General features: G+C 39.9%; 1 protein-coding gene across 4 annotated transcripts; it reads left to right on the top strand.

The window, feature by feature from the left end:
- The first annotated feature begins 265 nt into the window (after positions 1–265).
- Positions 266–24,691, top strand: RHOT1 (ras homolog family member T1). 4 transcript variants are annotated; one of them, XM_063410245.1, is made up of 21 exons: positions 266–449; positions 3,677–3,735; positions 5,564–5,645; positions 6,055–6,098; positions 6,888–6,941; positions 7,297–7,349; positions 7,893–8,001; positions 8,566–8,667; positions 10,037–10,135; positions 10,542–10,650; positions 11,215–11,335; positions 12,029–12,113; positions 12,480–12,625; positions 12,877–12,977; positions 13,194–13,324; positions 13,670–13,753; positions 14,489–14,608; positions 14,945–15,147; positions 16,504–16,626; positions 21,968–22,111; positions 23,539–24,691. In XM_063410245.1, exons 1-21 carry the CDS (start codon positions 413–415, stop codon positions 23,654–23,656), a joined length of 2,124 nt encoding a protein of 707 aa, XP_063266315.1. In that variant the 5' UTR covers positions 266–412; the 3' UTR covers positions 23,657–24,691. The 4 variants fall into 4 exon arrangements, with proteins under 4 accessions (XP_063266315.1, XP_063266312.1, XP_063266314.1 ...); XM_063410243.1 differs by lacking the exon at positions 21,968–22,111 and adding an exon at positions 2,316–2,413 and having other exon boundaries at positions 311–449; XM_063410242.1 differs by lacking the exon at positions 21,968–22,111.
- Positions 24,692–25,338: the final 647 nt, after the last annotated feature.

Raw genomic sequence — 25,338 nt, 5'->3', positions numbered from 1 at the left:
CCCAGGTTGGAGTCACCGTCCCTAGGAGTGTTCAAGGGAAGACTGGACATGGCACTCGGTGCCACGCTCTGGTTGACACGGTGGTGTTGGCTCGTAGGCAGGACGGGATGATGTGGGAGCTCTTTTCACCCTCACCGATTCTGTGATCCCCGGAGTGCCCCGAGTGCCCCGGGCTGTCCCTCAGCGCTCGCTGCGGTCCCGCCGGAGCCGCCGCCTCCCGCCCGCGCCCTCAGGGGCGGCCGCCGCCCCGCGCAGCCGCCGCGCAGCCGCCGAGCGCGGCCGGTCCCTCGCGAGCCGCCGTAGCGCGCCCGCCCCGCTCCGTGAGGGGAGCCCGGGCAGGCCAGGCCGCAGCGGCACCGCCGCCCCCCCGCCCGATGTGAGCGGCCCCGGGCCGGGGGCAGCCAGCGCGGCCATGAAGAAGGACGTGCGGATCCTGCTGGTGGGAGAACGTGAGTGCCGAGGCAGGAGGGCCGGGGAAGGGTGGGGGCCGCCGGCTGTCACATCGCCCCGGCGCCGCGAGGCTCAGCCCGGCCCGGGCGGGGAGCCGGGGCAGCGCCGGCCCCGCGGGGTCCGGGTGGGATTGCCGTGAGCGCTCGGAGCGCGGCCTGGAGCCCCTCGGCTCCCTGCTCCGGGCACCAGCACGGCCGGCACTTGGCGGAATTGTGCGGCTTGGACGTCCCTGGAGATGACACCGGGGTGAAATTCTTGCCCGGTGTTTGGCCACGGCCTGTTTAAACATTTGGTGTTCTTGTGGTTGGTTTTTGTTTGCTTGTTTGTTTGTTTGTTTTTTGTTTTGTACTCTTGTGAAAATCACACTTGCACGTTTCCCATTTAGTGACTTTGGAAGTCAGTGCCCTGATGTTCTCCTAGTGGTTATAGGTCGGGTGTTGTGGGTTTGTGGCCAGGACGGGGCCAGGCAGTCCAGATCCCTTTTTTTGCTTTTAACTTTCTGTGTGACCTTGGATAAACAGCACACACGTAGGTGCGTGCCAGAGGTACTGTGGGTCTCGAGTTTTTCATGTATTCCTAAAATTGTGTCCTGAAGTTCACGCTTAGGTACCCAAATAGTTGACAAGGCTTGCAGAAGCTCAGCTTGGCATCGGTATAAATAGCAGCAAAGAGGTTCTGCTAGTTCGCAAAGCGAGCTGGAGTTCCTCGAGGGGAAAGAATGCAGAGTAATTACCAAGTGTTATTAGTCAAATTACCTAGTTCTACTACGAATGTGGTAGTACTAACAAAGCTTTTCTGAGGGTTGAATGCCCCATATATATTTATAGTGCAGTTTATGCAGTTGTTTTGTAGTGCAGGTTGGCTCTGTGGTACTGCATAGAAAGGCTCTCCGTGAGTTTTCTAGAGAGGAATCTTGAAGGAGCTGAGCTAACTCATTAAGGTTGTATTTGGTTAGTTTTGCACGACTGTGTTTAGGAGTTGGTGCCTTTGAATCCACAGTTTAATTCCTCTTTAGAATATGTGCTAATACTGATTTACCTCGGTGTCTTTGGCAGGGCCGTGTTCTGGGCTGGCTCTGTGCAGTGGTGTCAGCACAGGTGTAACAGGTGCTTTGTTTGGGCACCAGGGTTCACAGTGTGTCCAAACGGGAATATTAAAGATACAGGTTTCTTAAATACAGCAATGTGTGGTACATGGCACACATCAGCGATTGTGAGCACCTGTGTTACACCTTTGTTTGACTTGTAGTGAGGAGGAGGGAGAAATTTGTTTTACAAATTGGTAAAACTTGGTGGTTACACTGCCAGTCCTGCTTTGTGTATGTGTCTCATGTATATTTATTAGTCTGAAACCACAAGTTAGTCCAGAGCATACAAAACTTGTTAGATGGAAGCAGCAGACCATCAAGTTTGGAATCTGAAATATGTCAAGAGCTTTTTATTGTAAGCCTGTTCCAAAACTCAGCCTTTTTCATCTCCATTGGTCCACAGGTTCAGTTAAATCGGTTTAGTCCTCATATGCAGGGTGCAAACATCAATTTTTAATAGCCAGTAATTTCCAGATTATGGTTCAGCATGTTATGCAGCATGATGTAAAAGACTTATCTGTGAGGAAAAAGAGAAATTAATTATAAAGTGCTGTGCTGCTTTCCTTCATCCCAGTCAGCTGATCGTGTTTAGGCTGTTATTTCTAAGACTATAAACAGATCGGGAAAGACAGAGGCTTGACCTAGATTTGAACAAAATAACCCAAATCTCTACACTAGAACCTATGGATTTTCATAAATCTCAAGGACACTAGAAGGTGTATCAAGAGCTTCTAAATATTGAACTTTTACTCACCAGCAGCACATAATCTATTTTCAGACATAAGAAGTGGGTTTCTATATCTGCAAAACCAGTTTTGCCACTGTTTGAAGTTAGAACTGTCTTGGTCGGGTGCAAAATGCACATCACTATTTTCAGTAAGTAGTAACTTTACTTACGTATAAGGAAAGTACTGATGGTTTTTTCCCTATGGAAATAGGAGACCTTCTGAAGCTCTTTCAGTTCTGTCAGGATGAAAGATAAGATGGAGTTGATGCAGGAGGATGCCTGGCAGTTTAAGTTAGGATTTTAGCTCTGAGTATCTGTGATGGAAACACAACTGCATTGCTGTTGGGAGATCTGCAGCCTGTTGCTCTGCAGGGAGTAGCACCAGGGAAAAGTTTACAGCTGTTTTCTGTAAGGAAAACAGAAATCTTCCTTCCCAGAGCAGCTTTTCTTCGCTTTTCATATTTTGTTAAAACTCCTCTTCATCATGGTAAGTTAAAGAGGTGGTTTTATTTCTGGGTGTCAGAACATGTTACTGTTCCAAAAATAGACCTAGATAAGTCGAGTATACTCTGGATCATCAGTTCAGCAATGCCAGCTCCTGCACAAAATCAGCCAGTGGTACAACCCCACCTCTTCATCTTCCATATTCAGAATTGTGTGCTGTTACATTGAGAGGTGTAAATACAGCTGCACACCTTCTGTCCCCGGTGGGACAGACTGCTGGTGGCAGTAGGAGCAGGGACACAGGCTCTGGCTGGGGTGGGCACTGCTTGGCTGGTAACACGTTCCAGGGTGAAATTGAGTTTTGCTTGAATTGAGAGCTGTTGGAAATAGTCCCAGAGGATATTTGAATATTAACATTTTGGTTCTTAAGAAATGTCTCAAAATGAAATAAAGCAGTAATAGTCTTACAAGGCATCCAGGGGACCAGAAAATTCACAGATGAAGAGTTTTAGAGAGAATGGAACCCCCAGACAAGTTACCAACTTTTGATTTTAAGTGGTCACATTAGAGCTTCTCAAAACCAGGCCAACAGTTCATTTCTACATGATTTTCTGTGTGCTTTCTTCGTTTCTATTTTCTGAAATTGTGTTTCTAGTTTCTTTTGATTATTTGTTTGTTTAAGTGTTCTATGTTAAGGTTAAAACCTGGCAATTCTGTGTAAGGCAGAGCAGAATTCACTTCCCTTCTGGAGGAAATGCATAAGTGGGAGATGGAGCCCAAGTTTTTGCAATAAAAGAATTATGAGAAAATTGCTGTCATCCATATCTAATATAATTAAAAAACAGCTTAAAAGCTTTTATTGGAGTGAATTGGAAAATGTTTTTAAAATCTTCCCAGTTTAAGATAGGGTGCAACTGTTAAGTGTAACAAAACAAATTATCTAATATCTGTTTTTAATGCTTTTGCAGCCAGAGTTGGGAAGACATCACTAATTATGTCTCTTGTCAGTGAGGAATTCCCAGAAGAGGTAGAGCACTTTTATTTGTTTTCTAAGTTGTATTTCTATCCTGTCATATAATAAGTGAATAGACTGGTCTAAAGTAATGTTTAAAAACAAAGTTTGAAATGGCAAAGATGACTTCAGGAAGAGCGATGTAGGTTAATTTAAATATATCATTGCATGAAGATTAGAAGTTTAAGTTTTATCTAAGTTCCTTTCTCATTTTTCACATTGTTAATTAAACTAATTGTTTGATTTTTGATGAGTAGTAGTTTTTTTAAGGAGCTGTAATTGGTCCAGACTGCAGCATATTTCACTAGGAGAGACACCTAAATGGGAAGGTGCTGAAAGAAACAAGACCATCAATTATTGGGGGAGGGGGGGTTGCATTTAAAGATCAATTAGATTGCAAAGTGATTGAGAATGAGGAATTATAAGTCACATTCTATAACTTATACTTAGCCACTTTTTTTAACTAACATTGCCTTTACTTCTGTCTTTGAAGAATGTTTTGTTGATTCTTAAAGTAAAAACTGTAGAAAAAGCCACTTCTACATATTATTCCTTTAAAAAAGCAGCATATCGAATTCTCTGTACCATAAAAAGAACCACAGCTGCTGCAAATAGTTAAACTTTTTACATATAAACATGAATGTTTATTTCTTCTGATCACAGATCTTAAAATAGACATCATGTGCTGCTCTTTGAATCTACTCTGCTCTGGGTTTAATGCAAATCAGTTGGTTACCACAGTTCAGGAGTCAAGATGGATTGTAAACATAACTGAATTTTGTTAACATAATTGAATTTACTTCCTAACCTTGCAGGTGAAAAAGAGATCCAGTGCCTTTGGCAGGTTGTTTCTTACTGTATTTAGTGAGTTGCAGTTCTCTGTTCACTTCTCAGCTTCTTCCTGCAGTGTAACCTGGAATATTCATCTAAATGTGTGTGTAGAGAAGAAGCGTAATTTATATATAATACAAGATCGCCCTTAAATGACAGAAAAAACTTTTGTAAAGATACTGCATCCTGTAAAAGCTGCTGAAGGAGACCTGCCCAGCCCCTCAGGCCAGTCAGGCAGATCAGAGCAACATTTTGGGGTCTAACAGGCACGTCAGGCTTGGAAATAGTGTTCAATGTGCAGGGTGCTATCAGTAATCACTCTGAGGATCTGAGCAGAGCCTGGAGCTCTGCAGAGAGACATTCCTGTGGTGATTGACTTTTCTTGTTCCCTTCTTTTACCAAGAGTAAAGTATCATTAAAGTTCAGTGTCAACAGGTGAAAGGCAATAAATAGATGTGCAGGAGATTTTCATTAGAATTAGCTTTAAGTTCATTGTTCCTGAATATGAATTAGTGTTCTTTGGAAAAAAAGGGCTGTCAGAGTTTACAGCGTTTTTCAGAATTAGATTTTTTTGGCATCGTGTTTTGCTTTGCAGGATTTTCTGAATTTAATGTTTAGCACTGTCAGAAGCAAGGATGTTGTCAGGTTACAATCATGTAAAAAATGAGACTTGTATTTTGTCTGTCATGCTTGTTTGGGTGTTGGATAGAGCGAGTTTGAGTTTTACAGAAATATTCACTGAATGTATCCTTAACAGCACTGCTTTTCTGCAAAGCATGCAGGAAGTTCCATAGGCAGTAACTAGACAGGTAAAAAATGAGAAGATAGCAGTGACTTTCAGTACTTTAAAAAAAGAAAACCAAACAAATAAAAAACAAAAGTACTTGAATAACTCAATACTATTAGTTCCTCTGTTCAAAGCTGCTAAATGGCAGCTGTATTATCGTACATGACTTTTTTCACCATCTGGACTATCCTGAAAGGCTCTTTCTTGCTGTTCCTTTCCCCCCAGGTTCCCCCCCGAGCTGAGGAAATCACCATTCCAGCTGATGTCACTCCTGAAAGGGTCCCAACCCACATCGTGGATTATTCAGGTGGGGACTGCTCAGGGCCACCACTGCTTTGCTGTGGAATTGTCTGACTCCACAGCCCCTGTCACAGTCACACAGGGGAAGGAGCTGTTGAGAAATGTAGAAGGATGCAAACTATGACTTGTTCCAAAGAGAAACTCTCTACAAATATAATTATTGCTCTTCAAAATATCTGTAAAAAATTGATGTGCAACAGACTGTTTCTTTCTTACAAATTAATGGACCAACTTAATTATTGTTTTGGAAGGAGTACTCATTAGTATATTTTATAAAAAAAAGTTTTAATAACAAGGCTTTGATAAAGCTGTCTCATGAGCATTCTGAAATACCCTAGTTCGGTTCCAGAAGGCTTTTTTTAATTTCATTTGCAAACATTTTATTATTAATTAATAACTTTTTCTGTCAAATGCAGAAGCAGAGCAAAGTGATGAGCAGCTTTACCATGAAATATCACAGGTAAGTGTATTTTAGTGTTTGCTAGAAAACAGTTTAGGAAACAAGTCTTTCCTATGAAGTTCTCTGCATTAGATGGGCTTCAGTTTGAATGGAAGGAAAAAACCTTTCTTGCTTGGCATTTTCTGTTTTGTTTTGTGACTTGTGCTATAGGAAAGATATATCTATTTAAGAAATCTTAAGAAAAGAAAGCAGGCATTGGTACTGTGTTGGTGAATTGAACTCAAGCTTTGTCCTTCCAAGTGAAAGCACAAAACTAAATATCCCTTGATCAGCAAGCCAGTTTTGTGTAATTCTACCCTGAAAAGATCCATTTTGCTTCTTTCTGTCACATGGTACTGTTGAATTTATGAATAGCACAGGCTTCTTGGTGACTTTGTCATCCCTTCAGATCCCTATTTTGGGTTCTTTCTGAGCACCTTTTCTGAGCACCTTCAGTTCTTTTCTGTGCACATTTTCTGCAGTCTGTCGTGGTGTTGTGTTCCATTTCTGGCATTTGGTTTGGTGCTTCGGTGGAGCTGCACATCCTGACTCAGTGTGGATTTCCTGGTGGCACAGGTCTCTGCAGGCACAAGCTGTGACTGTCACACTGCGTGACAGCCTTTTTGGCACTTCTCACCATTTAAGTTCTTTGTTTTGATCTTGTTCAGGCTCCAAATAGCTTAAACAAGACAGGAGCAGACTTCTGTAGTGAGTTTACTCTGATGTTGTTATGTATGGTCTTTAGTTGTCTGTGTTCTCAGGGGGTTCTGAGCAGTGGAATTCCATGCCTTTCCTTTCTCTTCATTTCAGGCAAATGTGATTTGTATAGTCTATGCTGTTAACAACAAGAATTCTATTGATAAGGTACAGTAACACATTTTATCCCATTACTGAGATGTAACTTGTGCACTGTTAATTGATGTCAAACTGAAATCTGGATTAGACATTTCAAATGCCTGAGATGGAGTTTGAGATCAGTTGTTAAGAGAATGAACAGAGTGGGTTTGCTCCTGCTCCATTTCAACATACGAGTTTTAGTCATTTCATTTGTCTGAGAAGATTGCTCATTAATCAGCTCCAATTTTTGTTTCTTCCTTTGTGGGTCAGTATGTGCCCTTTTGGGAAAGAAGCAGTAGCTTCTGTAGTGAAACTTGTGCACAGTTCAGTCATATTTAATTTGAATATGTATTTTTCATGTCTGTTTTTAATCCCACTGTAGGTAACGAGTCGATGGATTCCTCTCATCAATGAAAGGACAGACAAAGATAGCAGGTGCTTAAGTAAAGATGGGAAGTGTGAATTAGGCTGCACATCGATGGTTGTCAATGAACAGTGTTGAGGATGTTAATTGTTTAAGAAAATCAAATACTAAACTTAAAGTTTATATAAGAAGTCCAAGCAGCAAGAGATGTGAAGTATGTAGGTGTGTTACATGTGCCAGCAATGTCATTTATTTTGAATTTCATGGGCAGCTTTTACCAGGTGTGTTTATATTTGCTGTGGTACAGCTGGCTTTGGCTCTTCCATCTGTACAGCTTTTCTACTGATGCTGGTTTGGGTAATAACAATATGCTTAGTTACCATTGTATTGAAATGTGTGGGTTTGTAGCATCAACAAGAAGTACATTTCTGTCGAAGTGTATATCAAAACACTTTATTTAAACTGCTGTTATTTAGTTTTACCCATTGCTTCCAGTGGCATTTAATTACATCATGAAAATAATGCAATGCTTTCTGGTGGGACATGAAATGATAAATTAAGATACATATTTTTATCCATCTGTCTTTGAAGCTGTAAATATTCTTTTGTTTTAGGCTGCCTCTTATATTAGTTGGAAACAAGTCTGATCTAGTGGAGTACAGCAGTATGGAAACAATCCTTCCCATTATGAATCAATATACAGAGATAGAAACCTGTGTTGAGGTATGCAAGACTTTCTGAAGCTAAAGCAGTAACAAAAAATACATTCTTGCCAAGCATGTATGGCAACTTTATAGTACAAAAAGGGATTCTTTTTTTTTCCAAACTAAATATTTCAAAAATGAGTAATAATAATAGTGAGTTTATATGTTATCTTTCTTTAGGGAAGTCTACACTATTGTATAATCAAACATTATTGTCAGATTCTAATATTTAGAGCCTTCTCACATAACCCTTTAACAACAAGGGTTTTCAATTTAATATTAAGCCAGACAGATGTCTGCAAAGTATTCAAAATTGATTTAATATGTGTGGATATGTCTCTTTTTCTTTTCCAAAGTACATATAGCTTTTTGATTTCTGTTCTTGGTATGACAGCAAATTGTAGTGAAACCTCATTTGGTAATTAATTGAACAGGTACAGGAGCTGGATATCTTTTTACCAAACCAGCCCTGTACCAACAGGAGGGGACTAAGTCTTTAAAAATTTGATGCTTACTTAAATTTCAGAAGAAATCGCCAAGTAGTCAAGAAACTAGCTCATCAATGTGAGGATTTCTCTTTCAGTGTTCAGCCAAAAACTTGAAGAATATATCTGAGCTATTTTATTACGCACAGAAAGCTGTTCTACATCCTACAGGTCCTCTTTATTGCCCCGAGGAGAAAGAGGTATTTATCCATAGATTCTCAGACCCAGTAATTTGGAGGGAGTCACTTTGCTGTCCTTTCCTTTGCAGTGGGTTTTGCATCTCTCGGTGTGTTCTGTTACCAGCACCCCACCCCAAATGTCAGACAAGCCCCCCCAGAGCCACGGGGGTTGTTTGGTGATGTGTGAGCCTGACCTGGCTCTGCTCTTGGTTCAGAGCAGTGAGGACAGCTTTTTATTGCCTGTGTGAGCTGCTGGGTAAAACAAGAGGCTTCGCTAATGGCTTTGAGCCAAATGTAATGTGACCCGAATTATGTCTTCAGTTTTCCTTTAAATGTACATTTCACAGGGACTCCTTTTATTTCAGGGAAAACACTCTAGACTTGGCCTAAATAAGAGAAATTTTTTTTCTGAGAATCTTGTGAAACTTGGTAAAAGGAATAAAAAACAAGTGCTGAGTCTGGTTTTAAAGTATCAGGTGGTTACCTGAGTGTATTATGAAGGAGTATTTTTAAATAATTTCCTGGGCTAATACAAGTAGAATCTCTAATTGTATCCATTTCATATTGGGAAGTAGGAAAGTTGCTTCAGCTGTAAATACTTTGTCAAGTAGAGAATCAGAGAATAACCCTGTTTTGATTTCTTCCATCAGAATCATCTATATGAGTTAGTAATGTTGTGATAAAATTGTTGTGCTGAAATCTTTGTGGTTTTCCAAAACCAATCTCTATGCAATCTATGTGAGGCCTGTGAAGAGAAGAGTCCACCATCACGGTAGTTGTTGGGAGAGCATTACCAGTGTCTGTTTTCCTTCACTTGGAAGGTATCCTAGCAGTTCTTTTGTCCTAGAGATAGTCCATATGCTCAGTGCTTTGCCTGGTAGATGAATGAGCCCTGTGAAGGTTTCCAGTATTTGATGTTTGAAGCGAGCTGGCTGTAGTTCTAGACCTACTTAGTTTTGCAAAGCATTGGGATTTTAAGGTGGTTTTTTTTCCCCCACCAAAAAATGTTTCGGGGGAAAAAAATTATTTAGTTGTTTCTCAAAGTTTTCTATAGCAATAAGACTGAATTTAGAGTGCTGAATATTATTTTTTTTAATAACTTAGTAGTGCCACCTTCAGCTTGTGAAGAGCTTGAGATTCTTCTAATAATTGAATAGAAAAACATTTAATGTGGGATAATTGCTTTAAATTTATGGATACAAATTTGCTAAATCAATTTTTTATTTCCTCTTGCTTTTGACTTACGTGTACATGTGAATGAATGTCTCTGTTCTGAAACTGTAAATGAAGATTAGTGTGTGTTTGCGTGTGATTGAGCTGCCTGGTGTCATTCAGTGTGATCTTTTTATAGTCAAGCCTAGAAAGATTCTGAACTTCCTTTATTCCTTAGATGAAACCTGCCTGTATTAAAGCCCTGACCCGCATTTTTAGAATTTCTGATCAAGATAATGATGGTACTCTCAACGATGCAGAGCTCAACTTCTTTCAGGTACCTCTCTTGCTTATCTTTCCACCATGCTTAAAGGTGAATTACATAATTCTAGGAAAACAAGTGATTGGTTTTGAATAAATAATAGGAAGGTGAACTGTAAGAGAATCAGGCCTAAATACTGGGTCTCAAGTGCAGCATAGAAGAATGGATTTGTAAAAACAGAAATGAAGTTATTTTTATTTCTAACCATTGTTCGAGTTCAAGAGCAAAATTTAAAATATCTATTAATACTTAATACTACTTAAAAATAAAATGCAATTTGTGCACCTTTTTTCCACTAAGAAATTGGAGTGTCCTTAACTAGCTTGTCAGAATGTTTAAGGCTGTATTTCAGACAGGACATGCTGTTTGTCCAGCTCAGTAGCCCGTGGTCCTAACACGCTATTTTTGGGTTTTGTGTTAGAGAATTTGTTTTAATACACCACTGGCACCTCAAGCTTTGGAAGACGTAAAGAATGTAGTCAGGAAAAACCTAAGTGATGGAGTTGCAGATAATGGACTGACATTAAAAGGTGAGTCTTGTTTAACTCCTAAAAGATGTGTCTTCATACAGTTGCTCATCACTCTTAGATGAAAAGGTGGTCTTTTGGAATATGATCTCTGTCTTGATTTTCAGACTGCAAGAGCTGAGCTTTCTAAACAGTGATATCTCAGTGTTATTTAAGCCCTTGGAAATGCCAAACAAAAATCCTACACAGTTATTTTGATACAAGAAAACTAAAAGCAGTCTTCCATGAGATCCCTCTCCAGGCTTCTCCAGGCTTTCTCTTTTAAACTATGGGAAATACTGTTTATTTTCATGCAGTTCTAAAATGCTGGTACTGGAGAAAGCAAACAACAGAAAAGTAAGGGGATTGTTTGAAGGAAATGGTTCCTTGGAGAAGAGTTTTACAAAAATCACAATTTCTGATTGTTCAGTCCGTGTAGACACTGCTGTAACATCACCCAGGAGGTTTAAAATCTTAATGTGTATTTGGAGCTTTTTTGTTTCCAAGTCTGATACTGATTCTATTGAAAACGCTTGTAGCAGGTGAAGCACTTCAGGGCCTCAAGATTTCACCATTTTTGATTTTTAGGCTTTCTTTTTCTGCACACACTTTTCATTCAGCGGGGAAGGCACGAGACAACCTGGACCGTTCTGCGCCGCTTTGGCTACGACGATGACCTGGAGCTGACACCGGAGTACCTGTTCCCCCCGTAGGTACCACTACAGCTTCTGAGCTCCAGCTCAGGCTGTGCTCTCCTGCTTTGGGAGCAGGAGAGGGTTAGTGCAGAGCGTTAATTTAACAGTTGTTACATCAACTACCTCCCTCACTTAATGACCGTCCACACAAAACCTTCCTGTGCCTGAACAACAGGGAGGAGGAACTCCCTTGTGCCAAATCAGGCTCTGTTCTCTTTCTTCAGAAGAAAGGTGGCAGAACAGTCCCTTAATACAAAACTGGAACATAAATCTGAGCAGTTGCTTATTGTATGGCATTGAATTCTAAAAGACTTATTTAGTATTTTCATAGCATTTGAGATCTATTGAAAATCCCCAAATTAAAAAGTTAAGAGATTGGCCAGTTCTGTGGCTTCTGTTAAAAAATGTGCCTGCATCATTTTTTGTTAAAAACCTCAAACCCCAAAGTACAAAAACCAAGCAAACCAACAAAAATGTGATTACTATAGAGCTATATGTCATATAATAAAAAGGCACTCACTCATCATTTTAGAATTCCTAATAAAAAGTATGTGCTTTGATCTACGCGAAGATAAATTAGTCGAGTTAAGTGCCAAGGTCAGGTACTAAATATTATAATTCATAAAGTATGTATGTTGAATTTTAATATTCTATATGTCATAAATACTTAATGCTTCTTGTATTTGTTTTTTTTTTTCAATAAACAGCCTAAAAATCCCCCCTGACTGCACAACAGAACTAAATCATCATGCATACTTGTTTCTTCAAAGTATTTTTGATAAACATGATTTGGTAAGGATTTAATTTGAATGTGTGTGTGTGTCTATATTTATGAGTCTTGGTTTGTCAGGAGTTCTGCTAACAAAAATGTGTTTTTATCATGATATCATTTCAATTAGAATCTGGCTTTAGCTTAACCTATGGAGTCAGAACTAACCTGCAGCTTATGATTGTCTGCATGGAGAGTTGGCAGTTACAGCTGCAGTACCAAACTGTTTTTAACTAGCTCATACATTTAATGTTATTTAAAAACAAGGAAAAAACAATGAATTAAAAGAAATAAGCTTCGTTTTTTGAATCTTGTAAGTGTACAGCAAGAAAATACCAGTTTAGAATAGACATGAATTAAATTGTGTCTGATACCATATTTTGTTTCAGGATAGAGATTGTGCTTTATCTCCTGATGAATTGAAAGACTTGTTCAAGGTCTTTCCTTACATGCCATGGGGGCCTGATGTGAACAACACCGTTTGTACAAACGAGAGAGGCTGGATCACATACCAGGGGTTTCTCTCGCAGTGGACGTAAGTGTGACACAGGACATTTTAATAGTTGAGAACTTGGGGTGTGATCATGTGCTTGTAGATTCCTCTTAAAAAACGGCTGGAAAGAGTAAAAGTTTTATAGTTGAAAATTGATCCAAGCAGTCTGCATAGTGCCAGGAATGTTTCCATCATATCAATCTGGAGTTAGGAAATGAGGATTGTGTGAGTGCTATGAGGAATTGGTATCCCAGATGGTGACAATTGAAAGTTCTTTTTGTCCCCTCTGCCAGACTCACCACATACCTGGATGTGCAGCGTTGCCTGGAGTACCTGGGTTATTTAGGGTACTCCATACTTTCAGAACAAGAATCTCAAGCATCAGCAATTACAGGTAATAAAAATTTGATACAACACAGAAATTTAAATTTAGAAATATGCTAAAGAGTAAATTGTTTAATGGTTCATCTATTGTCATTTACTCTCTTTTGCTTTCTGCTCAAGTGAAACCTTTGATTTAATATTTTTGAGAGACTGTTTTGTGGGCATTTTGATGTTTTCACCTGCATTCACACATACCTTGTGGAAAATATTTGTGTTTTGCCAAAAGTGACAAGAGATAAAAAGATAGACCTCCAGAAAAAGCAGACTCAGCGAAACGTCTTCCGATGCAATGTTGTGGGAATGAAAGGCTGTGGGAAAAGTGGAGTTCTTCAGGCTCTCCTTGGAAGAAATCTGATAGTAAGAAACATATTGCCTCTATTCACCTATATATGCTAAGATCAGACAGCAGAAGTGATTGATCCTAGAGCTTTAATGGTTATTACTCAGTTTGCAGAGTTCTTCAAGGAAATACGGAATTACTCAGGAGAAGTTTGGGGTTTTTATGTTTTGTTTTATTTTGGCAGTGGCTACTGCATGCAATAATTTACTTGTGCATCACAGATTATAGCTATGCATTTCCTTGCAGAAAACCCCAAAGATTACTATAATTTTAATTCATTAATAAATGGAGTAAGCCAGCTGTTCAAGTGTAACTTAAAGGGGAAAGTTGCTGTGGTCTAACATGAAATTCTGCCTTTCCAGAGACAGAGGCAAATACGTGCAGAACACAAATCTTACTATGCCATTAATACAGTCTATGTATATGGACAGGAAAAATACTTGCTGGTAAGGCTGCCTCATTCTTGTGTGTCTAAAATTGGTTAATGTTAAAATTTGTGAATTATTCAGAGCCTTCTACAACAAACGAGTTTTAATTCTTTTCTTAACGTGGATTTTCCCCAGTAGTTTTCTGTCCCAAATAACTTCTGGGTTTTTTTGTTGATAATTTAGCCAAACCTGGTCAGACCTGTTATTTTTGAAACCTTGACCTGAGATGTACAAAACCTAGTCCATCTATGATTACACTGCAGTGTATCAAATTATAACGTGATAAATGATCAGAAGTCAGTCTACCTATTCAGTAAGAAGCATCTGTCACACAGAGTGATTAGAATGGCTAAAATTAGTATTCAGTGGGAGAAATCAGTTCTTTAAGGCTTATTCCATTCTAGTTTTCTTTTATGATAGTATAATCTCTTTGTTTTTTGAGATCTAGTCCTGCTCTGGTTTTCCTCTGCAGGATGAATGCCCATTTCTGTGGGTGTCTTAAGCCTTTGTTTTAAAGTAAATATCACTTTTTACATTGAGGTGATTATTGCCTGCAGATGTGATGTTAACAGCTCACATATGCTGGCTGCATGGTAAATTCCTACTGTTCTTTTCATTAATTCTGCCTATTGTCAGTCCATTAGTTTGAAGGATACATAAAAATAAGCCATAAAAATTACGAGACAAGTTACAAAATTCCTTTAACTGCATCATGACAAGCTTTTCTCCCTCTGCACCCATCTTTTTTTCCAGCTACACGATGTCAGTGACTCAGACTTCTTAACTGATGCTGAGACCATATGCGATGCTGTGTGCCTGGTATATGATGTCAGTAATCCTAAATCCTTCGAGTACTGTGCCAGGATTTTTAAGGTTTGTAGAGTTTATATTTACAAACCTCTACATTTATATTTCTTCTCACTGACTAAATATCCAGTAGCAGTTACTTGACCTCTACACTGGTTCTAGTGCTTAAAAGATATTTTATTTCCAAGTGCTGGTTACAGATGAGGATGCAGTGGTGCAGTTCTGTTACTCATACAAAGCAAACATCTACTTTTCTATGTAAACTACTCTGCTTCTAGAAATGCCTGACTTCAGGGACATGAATATATCTTAATGCTGCTGCAACCAGTGCAGTACAGCCTGTTCCAGGTTGAATGAGTCATAAACTGTTTCTTTCACTTTTTTTTTTCTTTAAATTTGCAGCAGCACTTCATGGACAGCAGAATACCATGTTTAGTGGTAGCTGCCAAGTCCGACTTGCATGAAGTTAGACAGGAATATAGTATTTCTCCTGCTGAATTCTGCAAAAAACACAAAATGCCTCCACCCCAAGCCTTTACTTGTAACACTGCTGATGTGCCGAGTAAGGATATCTTTGTTAAGCTGACAACCATGGCCATGTATCCGTAAGTACTGAGCTGCTCTGTTCTCTGTGCATGCTCACACAGCACCACTCACTGCATGCCATCGTTAGCCACAGGATGGAACTGCCTCACCGAGCTTTAGCAACAGAGAGACACCAATGGCCTGAGCAGGACCTTTGAGCTGCTGGAAATTGAGGAACTTGGCATATATCCAACGCAGAAATCAGTCTCAGCGATTGTTGCTAAGGTGTTTTTGAAGAATACCCTTGTTCATCCAGTTCATTATGCAAATTCACAAGCAGGGTGCTGTTTGGTCCATATTGGGGATACAAAACTGTGTCACTTTCCATATCTTGGTATTTTTGAGAGTGAGTTGTACTGTAATCCTTGTTGGTAGCTCGGCTTGACAGCTGATTACAAGCAACAGCACCTTAGTGCACAACAGTTCCCCGAGTGCACTGCTTAAAGTACTTTTTGTTTTCAGGGTGTTTATTGCTATGTGCTTCAGTTGATTCAACTAACAAATCTTGTAACTTTAATTGAATTTTTGTCTAAACATCTTTGGACTCAGGTACAAGACACTTAAGCTGAGATTCTCCTTCACTACACATCTCACTGTTGCTAAACTCACTTTGCATCTTTTTTTGGTGGGTGAAGCTTTTAATATGGTGATGAACTACATAAATATTACAGCAGATGGAGTCTAGTATGACAGCTGACATTTGCTTTAAAATAAATAGAATTAATGTCACTTTCACCCAAAATAATAGGGTATTTTTAGTTATTCGAAACTGAATTTACTGAATTACATCTGTAAAGCTTTAGTTTTGGGGGTTTTCTTTTCTCTTGTATTCATTTTATAGCACTGGAATACTGGGAAACCACTAAAGTGTAGCACTGACCAAATGTCTGTCATATCAATATTCCTGCTTCTCCCTTAGTTTTCAAGCATGTGTGTTTGGCAGGGTGGGAAAAATAGATGCAATGCTCACCCTGTAAAGAGTGCATTCAAAGTGGTAGAAAATGTGGCTTCCTTTCCTTTGAAAAAGGGGTGTTACCTATTGCTGTGCAGACATACTCAGAGGCCTTTAAATGCTTCCCTTTTATGGGAACTTGTATAAATTCAACAAACATTTTCATTCATGTTTGTTCTTTGCTGTTAAGATCTGTATATGGTGGTGATGCCAAAATGTCCAAGACACAGAAACTCTAACCGTTAAATTCTGCACAGCTGTAGTTGTACCCTTTCTTCCCCAGTGTATTTTTTTTCCTCCTCTCCTTACTCATTCAAATGTACCTTTTATTCCTAAATCTCTCTCTTGGTTGTGGCACAGTCCTGATGTGCACCTGATTTGATGAGCAAGATTTCAACTCCTGTCCTTCTGTGTGTTTTCGCAGCCATGCCCGGTTACGCTGTATGTGCGCCTGCAACAGGTGTACATTTTGCATCTGTCAGAACTTCCTCAACTCAGACTTGCTGCAATCTGTAAAGAACAAACTCTTCACTGCAGTTCTTAACAGGTCCTTAACTTTATTTACTAGGTACCAGGTGTGCTTTTAAAATAAAGGGTGTCTTTGGAAAAGCAATTGGTAACCTTATATACTGCAGATTTTTCACTCCATATCCACTAAATAGGCCGGTACTTGAATAATTGTCATAGAATTATCCAACTTGGTTTAACTTGGAGGTTCCTCTGAGCTTAGATCAGTCATTTTTCTGAAACATTACTGATTTGGTTGTTGATTCAGGCTCTTTGTGATTGCAGAAATACTGTGCAGGAATTAGGGACTGTGTTTTTAGGGAGCTGCTAACAGACATTAAGTAGTGTCTACAAATCTGTGTAATGTTCCTCACTTGAGACATTACAGGTTTGTTTAGTATTGATTAGAGGTAGTGCCTTTTAGATCCTAGTTACACAGATACTTTCATAAATGCACAGCTTGATTTACAGCAGCAGCATCATGCTAATAATTTATAATTGCTAATTTGATGTTTGGGAGTTGATAGAATTTCTGTGTGTGTGTGTGTTATGCCTGGTTTACACAGAGAGTGGGCATTTTATGTTAAAAAATAATCCAGATCTTCTAACATCCAATTCGTCTCTGAATGAAATGCAACATGTGAGAAGTGGTAAATGCTTAAACATTTGCATTTCCAGATCCTTTTGGAAAAACAATTGGTAAAGAGAGATAACTGGTTTTCAGTATTGAAAACAGTGCTATAGCTTGTCCTGTGTGTAGTGCAGGCAGTGTTTGACACACAGGATTTACTAACACCTCAGCACTTGTCATCACACCCCAGCAAATGGGAGTTCAAACCAAACAACTGTTGCAGTGCAGTGGTTCCATCCTCCATGGCCTTCTTGGGGGCTTAGATGGTAAATGTGTTTATTTGGAGGCCATGGTTGGAGTGTCCTGATACGCTGCTGGTCCATGGATGTTACTACTTGTTACAGATTTCAGATGTAGCTGCTCCATGTCTCCTTTAAATGCAAATGACACACATGTAGGAGGCCTGCTGATGCACCCACCTACAGGACTGAGCGTTTTCCTCGTCAAATACCACTTTAATCCAAGATACAAGTGTTAACCACAGAGTGAGAATTCAAGGAAGGGTGAAAAACTCATTAGCTTAGGAAAAGACTGAATGAATGAGGCTCCTCATGCTGCATCTCTTCTACAGCAGTCATCTCATAGACAGAAATCCCTTGACACAGCAATCTCTTGGCATATTGTCACTCTAACACTTCATTGAGCAGTGACTGCTAGAAAATCCCAGCTCTTCATTACTGAGGCTGAAATCACCTCTAACACATCTTCATTTTTTGGGACTGGTGTGGGTTGCTCCATTTGCTGTTGTGGTTTGTTTCTCTGTGTTATGGGGGTTTTTTGAGTCCTGCATTAGACACTGAACTTCATTCCTCTGAAGTGCTGTCAGGGTCTCAGGGTACTGAAACCCTTCACTGAGGTTTGGGATGCTGTCATTCCACACCTTATCACTGGGGAGTCTGGAACAAACCCAGGAATCCACTAGTGCCTAAAACGTCTGTAATTGAAGGTGAGGAGAATTCCTCATTGACACTTCCCTCCAGAAGGAATTATTTGCTGGAATCCCCTTGTCTCTCAGTCAGCAGGGTTTGTTCCAGGTTTCCAGCACGCTTTCTTCATCTCACCAGCTCCCTAACCAAACACCTTGCTGCAGGTTATTTACCATTCAGCACAGGAGCTGCTGCCTAACTGCACATAGGGCAGAGCTGGGATTCCTGTGAACGAGAGGGAACAGCTCCCAGCTGTAGGCATAGGAGGGTAGAGATGGATTTCTTGTCTTAAAAAATCACACATCTAATGATGTGTGATCAGATTAGAGAAAGCATTTGGATCAAGAAGGACTTTCTGATTCAGTTAGTTTCTATAACTTTTCTTATTTAGCCTTCACAAGTGCTTACCATTAGGTCAGATAGGTGGGGAAAAGTTAGATAACTGATGGGGGAAGAAGGTTTCTCACAAGTACTTTATTCTCCTGATCCCCTCCTGTTCTCTTAAGCTGTGGAAGCTTTTCAGGTAAACTGAAATTTGTCACACTGGACCCCTTCCCATGTCCTCTGTTGCTCAGTAACCCCTAAACACTGTTACCCAGGCATGAGATAAAATCACATTTGAATATTCCCACCGTAGTAATTAAAGGAAGAACATTGCCTCTGTGGCACTGAGAAACCTGTTCACACCCCCTCAGTTTCTCTTCCATTGACAAACTCCAGGGGCTTCCCTGAGGGTTCCAGGCTGTCACAAAGGCAAATCCAGCTTGGAGGCTGCTGTGTTGGTTTGAACTACCCAGGGTCACATTTCACTGGTTCTTTGAGGCAGGAGGCACAGCATTCAAAGCACTGGACATGCATGTGTGAGACTTGCTAATATCCTGTAGTATTCTTACAGTTTTAATTTGTTCTTTCCTTTAGGTATTCACTTGTATTTGGCTGGCTGGCACTTAATCTCTTTTTACTACATTGTTTTACCAAAAGCAGGATTTCTGCTTTTGTCATTCTAACCCTTTCTTTAATGATGAGCTTGGATTTTTGACTTTTTTTCCTTGGTTTTAAATCATCCATGTTGCCTTTTGCTTGTACAGTAGTGGCATTTTTCTGTCAGCTAAGTTCATTTCAGAATAAGATGATCTTAATGCATGAGAATTGTGTTGTTCAGCAAGGAGACATCTTGGAGGATGTTCTTCTAAAGTTTTTAAAACATGGAATTGAAGTGAAATTCTACTTTCATATGAAACCTGGTTGTTTCAGGAATTATTAATAAGGTTTTGCTTTCTGTGACAACCTTCCTTCTGTGACATTAAAGTTCAGACAATACATTACTATTGTATTTTCCTGTGATAATGGGAAAGTTCTAAGAGTATAACCCAGGATTTATCTTTTACTATGTGCAGTGTATGCAGGGTTTGTTTTTTTTTCAAAACTTGTATATTGCCATTAAATCTAATTGCAGAAATCTATCTCTACACTTAGGTGTCCCCCAAATTAGGACATTGCTAAATGACACCCCCAAAATAACATTAGGACATTAGAAAATGTCAATTTATTTTTCTCCTCTAAGCTGTTCAATGCCCCAGACTGCTTAGAAATTTGCAAAGCTGTGTCCCCTGATTTCTTTCTAAACTGAGTGTAATGAACTGGCATTTTACATCCATTTTTAGGTTTTGTGGATAATAAGCTGCATTTGGAGCTTTTAACATTTTAGATGACTAATGCATGGGGGAAAATTCTAACTGCTGGACTTAGTTTGCATCCTAGGAAAATATGTGCCTGTAGGGAAGCTGCAGCAGCTCGTGCAGGTTACGTGATGCTTTTGGAATTCAGTTGCTTATATTTAATGCTAAGAACCTTTGTCAGGACAGGCTGCTGCATGAACTTGCTGTGCGTTCTGCTGTGAGTAGCCATGTGAGCAGCCTGTTGGCCTCAGCACTATTCTTTTAAAATGCTTTGGAAGTTCCTATAGGAATGTTTTGGAGCTTCTGTATTTAAGGATAAAACTTCCCAGACCTGGGAATTACTGTGCTGACCTAGCACCAGCCCCTATCTCAGCAGTTTCCTGTGTGTACCCATGGCAGGCATGCTCAGCTAACTTCTCAGCAAGTGCATGTGACAAATTTCTTGTGAGTTGTTAAAGTCTCTTGAAAAAAACTGTTCGGATTTCAAAGATCTTATTCAACAAGTGACAAAGTACTTGATACACTGTTAAGGGTAGGTTGGTGCCAAAGGCAGAATTTCTAGACTTTCTTGTATTTGTGGAACTAATTGTATGATTAAGTACACACAGCAGCCTGTCTGGAAAGTTTGAAACATCGTTCTTATTATTAATAAGCTCGAGTTTCAAATACAGCATCATTTATGGAGTCCTGACTGCTGCTCTCTCTGTGTATAAGTGCACATCTATTTAGATGTTTCACTCTTGGAGAGAATATTTTTTCTATTTCAGGGTTACTCTCTTAATAACAAGGCAGTAATAATTTCCACCACTGGTGAAAATCAGTTTCATAAGCACAACTAGACTGAAATAAAGTTTGAATGTTATTTTTTGGAAAGGTAGAATTTTTCAGTGTGTATTGAAAAAAGTTTTCATGTCAAAGAATGTGCACTAGAAACAAATATTGATTTTTTTTTATTATCTCAGACTTTTTTTTGTTCCTTTAATGGCAGCTAAACAATATTAGAGATTAAAGTTGTAAAAATGGATTTTATGACAGCATAAGTAACATTGAAAGAAGAGAAATTGGACCTTTATGAAGTTGTAAAGCAGTTAAGCAGCCATAATGTTCTGAATTTCAGTAAGCATTTTGAACTTTGGATTTTCAGGCTGAGACATTCAGAGTAGATTTCCTTGAGGTTGTAAGACAAGTCCCTGTCTTGAATTAGTTCCTTATTTAAATGAAAGAGTCTGCTATTGTTAGGCTTAGAAAAGGGATCAAAGCCAATTTAGTCTCCCTTTAGACATTACAAGAGGATTTTATCATGGCTGAGAACATATTAATTGTTTTTAGAAGGATGAAGCGTGCTCAGCGAGTTTATTGCATGGTATTAAATATGGACATGTGCAAAACAAGGCAAATTATAGATAGGAATCAGAAAATCTAGATGTGAGATAGTGCTTTATGAGGCAATGCAAAAGCATTTGCAATTTTAAACATTGATTTGCATATTCAAAGGATGAGGTTTTAAAATAGTTGGGCATTTGAATTAACCAAATTAAACTGGAGACTTGTTAGTTACACAAATACTCATCCAACAGTAGAATAGGCACTGTGTACTACCCAACAGAGCTTGTCATGTCATCTAGTAAAATCATGTTACCTACCAGTGATTCATTTTACATACCAGATTAGTTTTATACTTCACAGATCTGAAGACAGGGATTTTACAGCCTTTTACTAAGAAATGACCCCAAACTAGCACTGTAGTGATAAAATGGAGTCTTTGAGTTATCAGCAGTAGTGGGATCTTATCAGTTTTATGGCTGATGGGCACATGGTGCAGGGATACTGCAGTGTCCTGTGGGACACATGGAAGTTGAGGCTGTGGAGATGGAGTGGGAAGAGAAATCCAGTTTCTTAAACAGTTTCTTTGTCCTAAAGCAATGGCATTTAGCTACATGAATGTATAAAATCCTACATTTTACTTAGCTTCCTAAAGCACAAACTCTATTTGTTTCTGGTTTTCCCCAAGCGCTAAGTTTTAACAACTGCACAAGAATCAGGGGCTAGGTGGCTATAAATCAGAAATTCCCTGGGTGTTTTGGTGTGAGAGGGTCGCTGTTGTTGAGCCCTGCAATGAACTGCACTGTGCATGTGTGTGAAAAGGTTAAGAGCCTACCTAGCTGAGGTGGGGGCCATGCTGTTAGCAGCCGAGGAGAGCAGGATAATGCAGCAGGTGCACGCCGTCCACTCTGTAGAAGATTCCATCTTCATGGAGTCATCCCTTGGTCCGCGTTTGCTTGAAGACAGGTAACAGCAGCCAAACCCAGGTGACCTTGCCATTGCCTTCTCCCTTTCTTCCCCTCAGCAAGCCACTTGACATCCAGTTTGCAGAGACTTTGTCCAAACTAGCTGTACAAAAACTAATGCTTGCAGGAATTCTTGGATTTGGTCTGTTCTGTAACCCAGCAAGACGTTCGTAAATAAGATCAGGATTTTTTTAGACTAAAGAGCAGCTGTGTGTGCATCAAAGAGCCTGTTCTTCAGCATGTGGTATGGCAGAACTCTGATTAACTATCTGGCTGATATGGCTCCTGCAAATGTCTACTAAAGCATCTCCAAAGCTGGTTTTGTGTGTTTTGATAGCAAGTAGCAATTCCTGCTCTATTAAACAGCTTGTGAGCTACAGCTCTGCAGTTTTCACTCCCTGAACTCCTGTGTGTGCTTAGGATCTCTGTGCTCCTTTACTTAACCTTCCTGCAGCTTCACTGAGTAACCCATGGTGATTAACACAGGCTAAAATATGTAGGCTAGTGAAGTTCTGTTCTATCTCTAAAGCAAACAAAAAAATGAACTTTACTATTGTTTAGGAACTTCCTGTGCTTTGAATTATGTCATTTATGATAACTTGTTTTAAATGGTAGCTCCTGCTTTCTGGTAAGCTGTCATACTTCAGACTGCTGTCGAGGGTGTTAAACTGAGCATGTTCACAGAGTTCTTGAGTATTTGGGACAGTTGGGTCATTGCCTGTCTCCACTGTCATATGAGATGTGGCTTTTCCTATCATGCAGTCACTCCATACTGTCTTTTTCTGTTGGTGCCATAGTCACTGCTTGTTTCACTTGCACTCTCTCTTAGCTTTCAGCTTGGTGTTGGATGACTGTTTCTGTTGCTCTTCTTGTAACTACTGGGAAGAAAGGGATTTTAAAATGGTGTGATTCTAGCTTTTGGAAAAATATTACTTGCTACTTGTCAGTGAACTTTTTTGGTGGGGTAAAATAAATAGACATTCAACAGGACTGGGAAGTTTTTCGTGGAAAAGCAGAAATATTAAATTCAACATTTAGAAAAGAAAGGGAAAAAGAGGATTTTTCTGGATAGAGTTTTCCTCACTATGAATTATTAATTATTTGTAGCTATTTTTGTTTTCCTTTCCTGAATGCTTGCTGGTACTCTCAGAGGAGACACCCTGCCCTCCCCACATCCATGAGCTCCTGCATTTCTCCTCCACGTGAGCGCTCTGACTTCAGGGGGATCGGATGTGGTCAGGGCTGCGGATCAAATCTGGAGCTTTAGGAAAAGCAAAATGAATCTAAAGCGCTCATAAGGCTGAATTGTGAGCTGTCTGCCTGTGACAAGTGTAGTGATGAATTTCCAAAAGCAGAGTAGCTTAGCACAAGCTGTCTGGAGTCCCTGTCCTGGAATTAACCTGGTTTTGTATGTGTGTTAAATTTCAGGCATGTGACACAAGCAGACCTCAAGAGCTCAACGTTCTGGCTCCGAGCAAGTTTTGGTGCTACTGTGTTTGCAGTTTTGGGTTTTGCCATGTACAAAGCACTACTAAAGCAGCGATGATCTGAGAAGAAGCACATCTGGCCCTACCAAATAAATAAATAAACCACTTTTATGTACATTCTGAATGCTTTAAATTCTGCTAGAAATATTTATATATGCAGAGTTACTTTATTAATATTTGTAATTCATGCATAAGATTATTTTAAATTATAGCTCTAACTACAGTATTGCATAATGTGTGGAAAAAAAGGAATTGCATCTTAACAGCCAGCTAAAATGGCTCAACCTGTGAGGCCAAAAGGGAATTTGTTGTAAATAACCTGTACATATTAAAGCAAGTAAGACATTGCTTCCCAAAAGCCTATTCTAAATACTGTTCTTAGATGTTCACCATGGTGACATTCTAGTGTATAGGTGAAGTTCATTTTCAGTAGAGTAGACTCAACTCAAGGATCATCTTTCCTCAAGGATTGCTTATTTATTTCACATTCATCTGAAGTGACTTTATCTTTTTGGACTTACAAGCTATACCAGGCAGAATTTGTGATTTTCATTAATATTTTTAACTGAAGAACAAATTTGCCCCTCTAATCATGTATTTCAGAAAAGAGTCACCTTTGCTGTCCTGGCCTATGATTTTGTATTTTACATGACCAGTGACATATTTACAGTCTGGTCTTTCTTTTAAAAGGAAAAAAAGTAAACTTTGAAAACTGCCAGATCAGCTTCATACGCTGTGTGCAACATTTTCATTTCTGACTATGTTGTGTTTTATAACCCTCATCAATCAGATAAGCAAATTTTGTATGTTATAAATGGTTATAATTTGGAAAATGTTGCGGTTTAATTTCTCACATCTGTCAGTCATACTCACTGAAAGCTGTGTATAAGAGAAAACTACAATAGTACACAGTGCCTATTCTACTGTAGTATATAAGTTGCATGGATCACAGTACATTCTGTAATGGGCTAGAATTACCTATAGACACAGCTTTTTTAATGATCAAGTAAACCAAACATTAAATTCCTCATGACAAACCTATTTTTCCATTGCTGGCCTTTTCAAGTATTTCAATAAAATAACTGTGTACTGTGTCCGTGTTTTTCTTGCTTTTCTTTACCTTCCTGTGCCCCAAAAGGTGGAGTTTGACAAAGCTTGGTCCTTTATGGGAGTGAATGCTGCCAGTGCCCTCACTTGTTGGAGGTTATATCTCTTGGCAGTGCAGTTTCTCTTATGACTCCATTAAAAGTTTATTTCTGGTTTATATCAGAAGAGCAAAGTGCGTTCTTCAACGCTGAAATGCAAATAGTCAACCATGAACTTTGTATTTACTGTTAAGGACAAAGACTGGGAGAAAAGACCAGATAGTTCATTGGGGTTTGGGAGGCTGTGGGCAGTGATTTGGTGAATATTTTCGTGTTGATTAAACGGGCTCCAGCTGTGCGGGGTTCCCGGGAGCTGTGCGGGGTTCCCGGGAGCTGTGCGGGGTTCCCGGGAGCTGTGCGGGGTTCCCGGGAGCTGTGCGGGGTTCCCGGAGCTGTGCGGGATTCCCGGGAAGCTGTGCGGGGTTCCCGGAGCTCTGCGGATTCCCGGGATGCTCCTGAGGGAATCCCCGCGGGACCCCGGCCCGCCCGGGAGCGGCCGCCAGGGGGCGCTGCCGCCGAGCCCAGGGGCCCGCGCTGAGCCCGGGACCGGCGGGAGCGGGACATCCTGCATGGACCGGGCCCGTCAGCCCGGCCCG

The sequence above is a fragment of the Prinia subflava genome, chromosome 12 (genome assembly GCF_021018805.1).
Source record: "Prinia subflava isolate CZ2003 ecotype Zambia chromosome 12, Cam_Psub_1.2, whole genome shotgun sequence".
In the NCBI taxonomy this organism is placed as follows: Eukaryota; Metazoa; Chordata; class Aves; order Passeriformes; family Cisticolidae; genus Prinia; species Prinia subflava.
The sequence above is the reverse complement of the archived record's forward strand: the minus strand, read 5'-3'. Positions and strand labels throughout refer to the sequence as shown.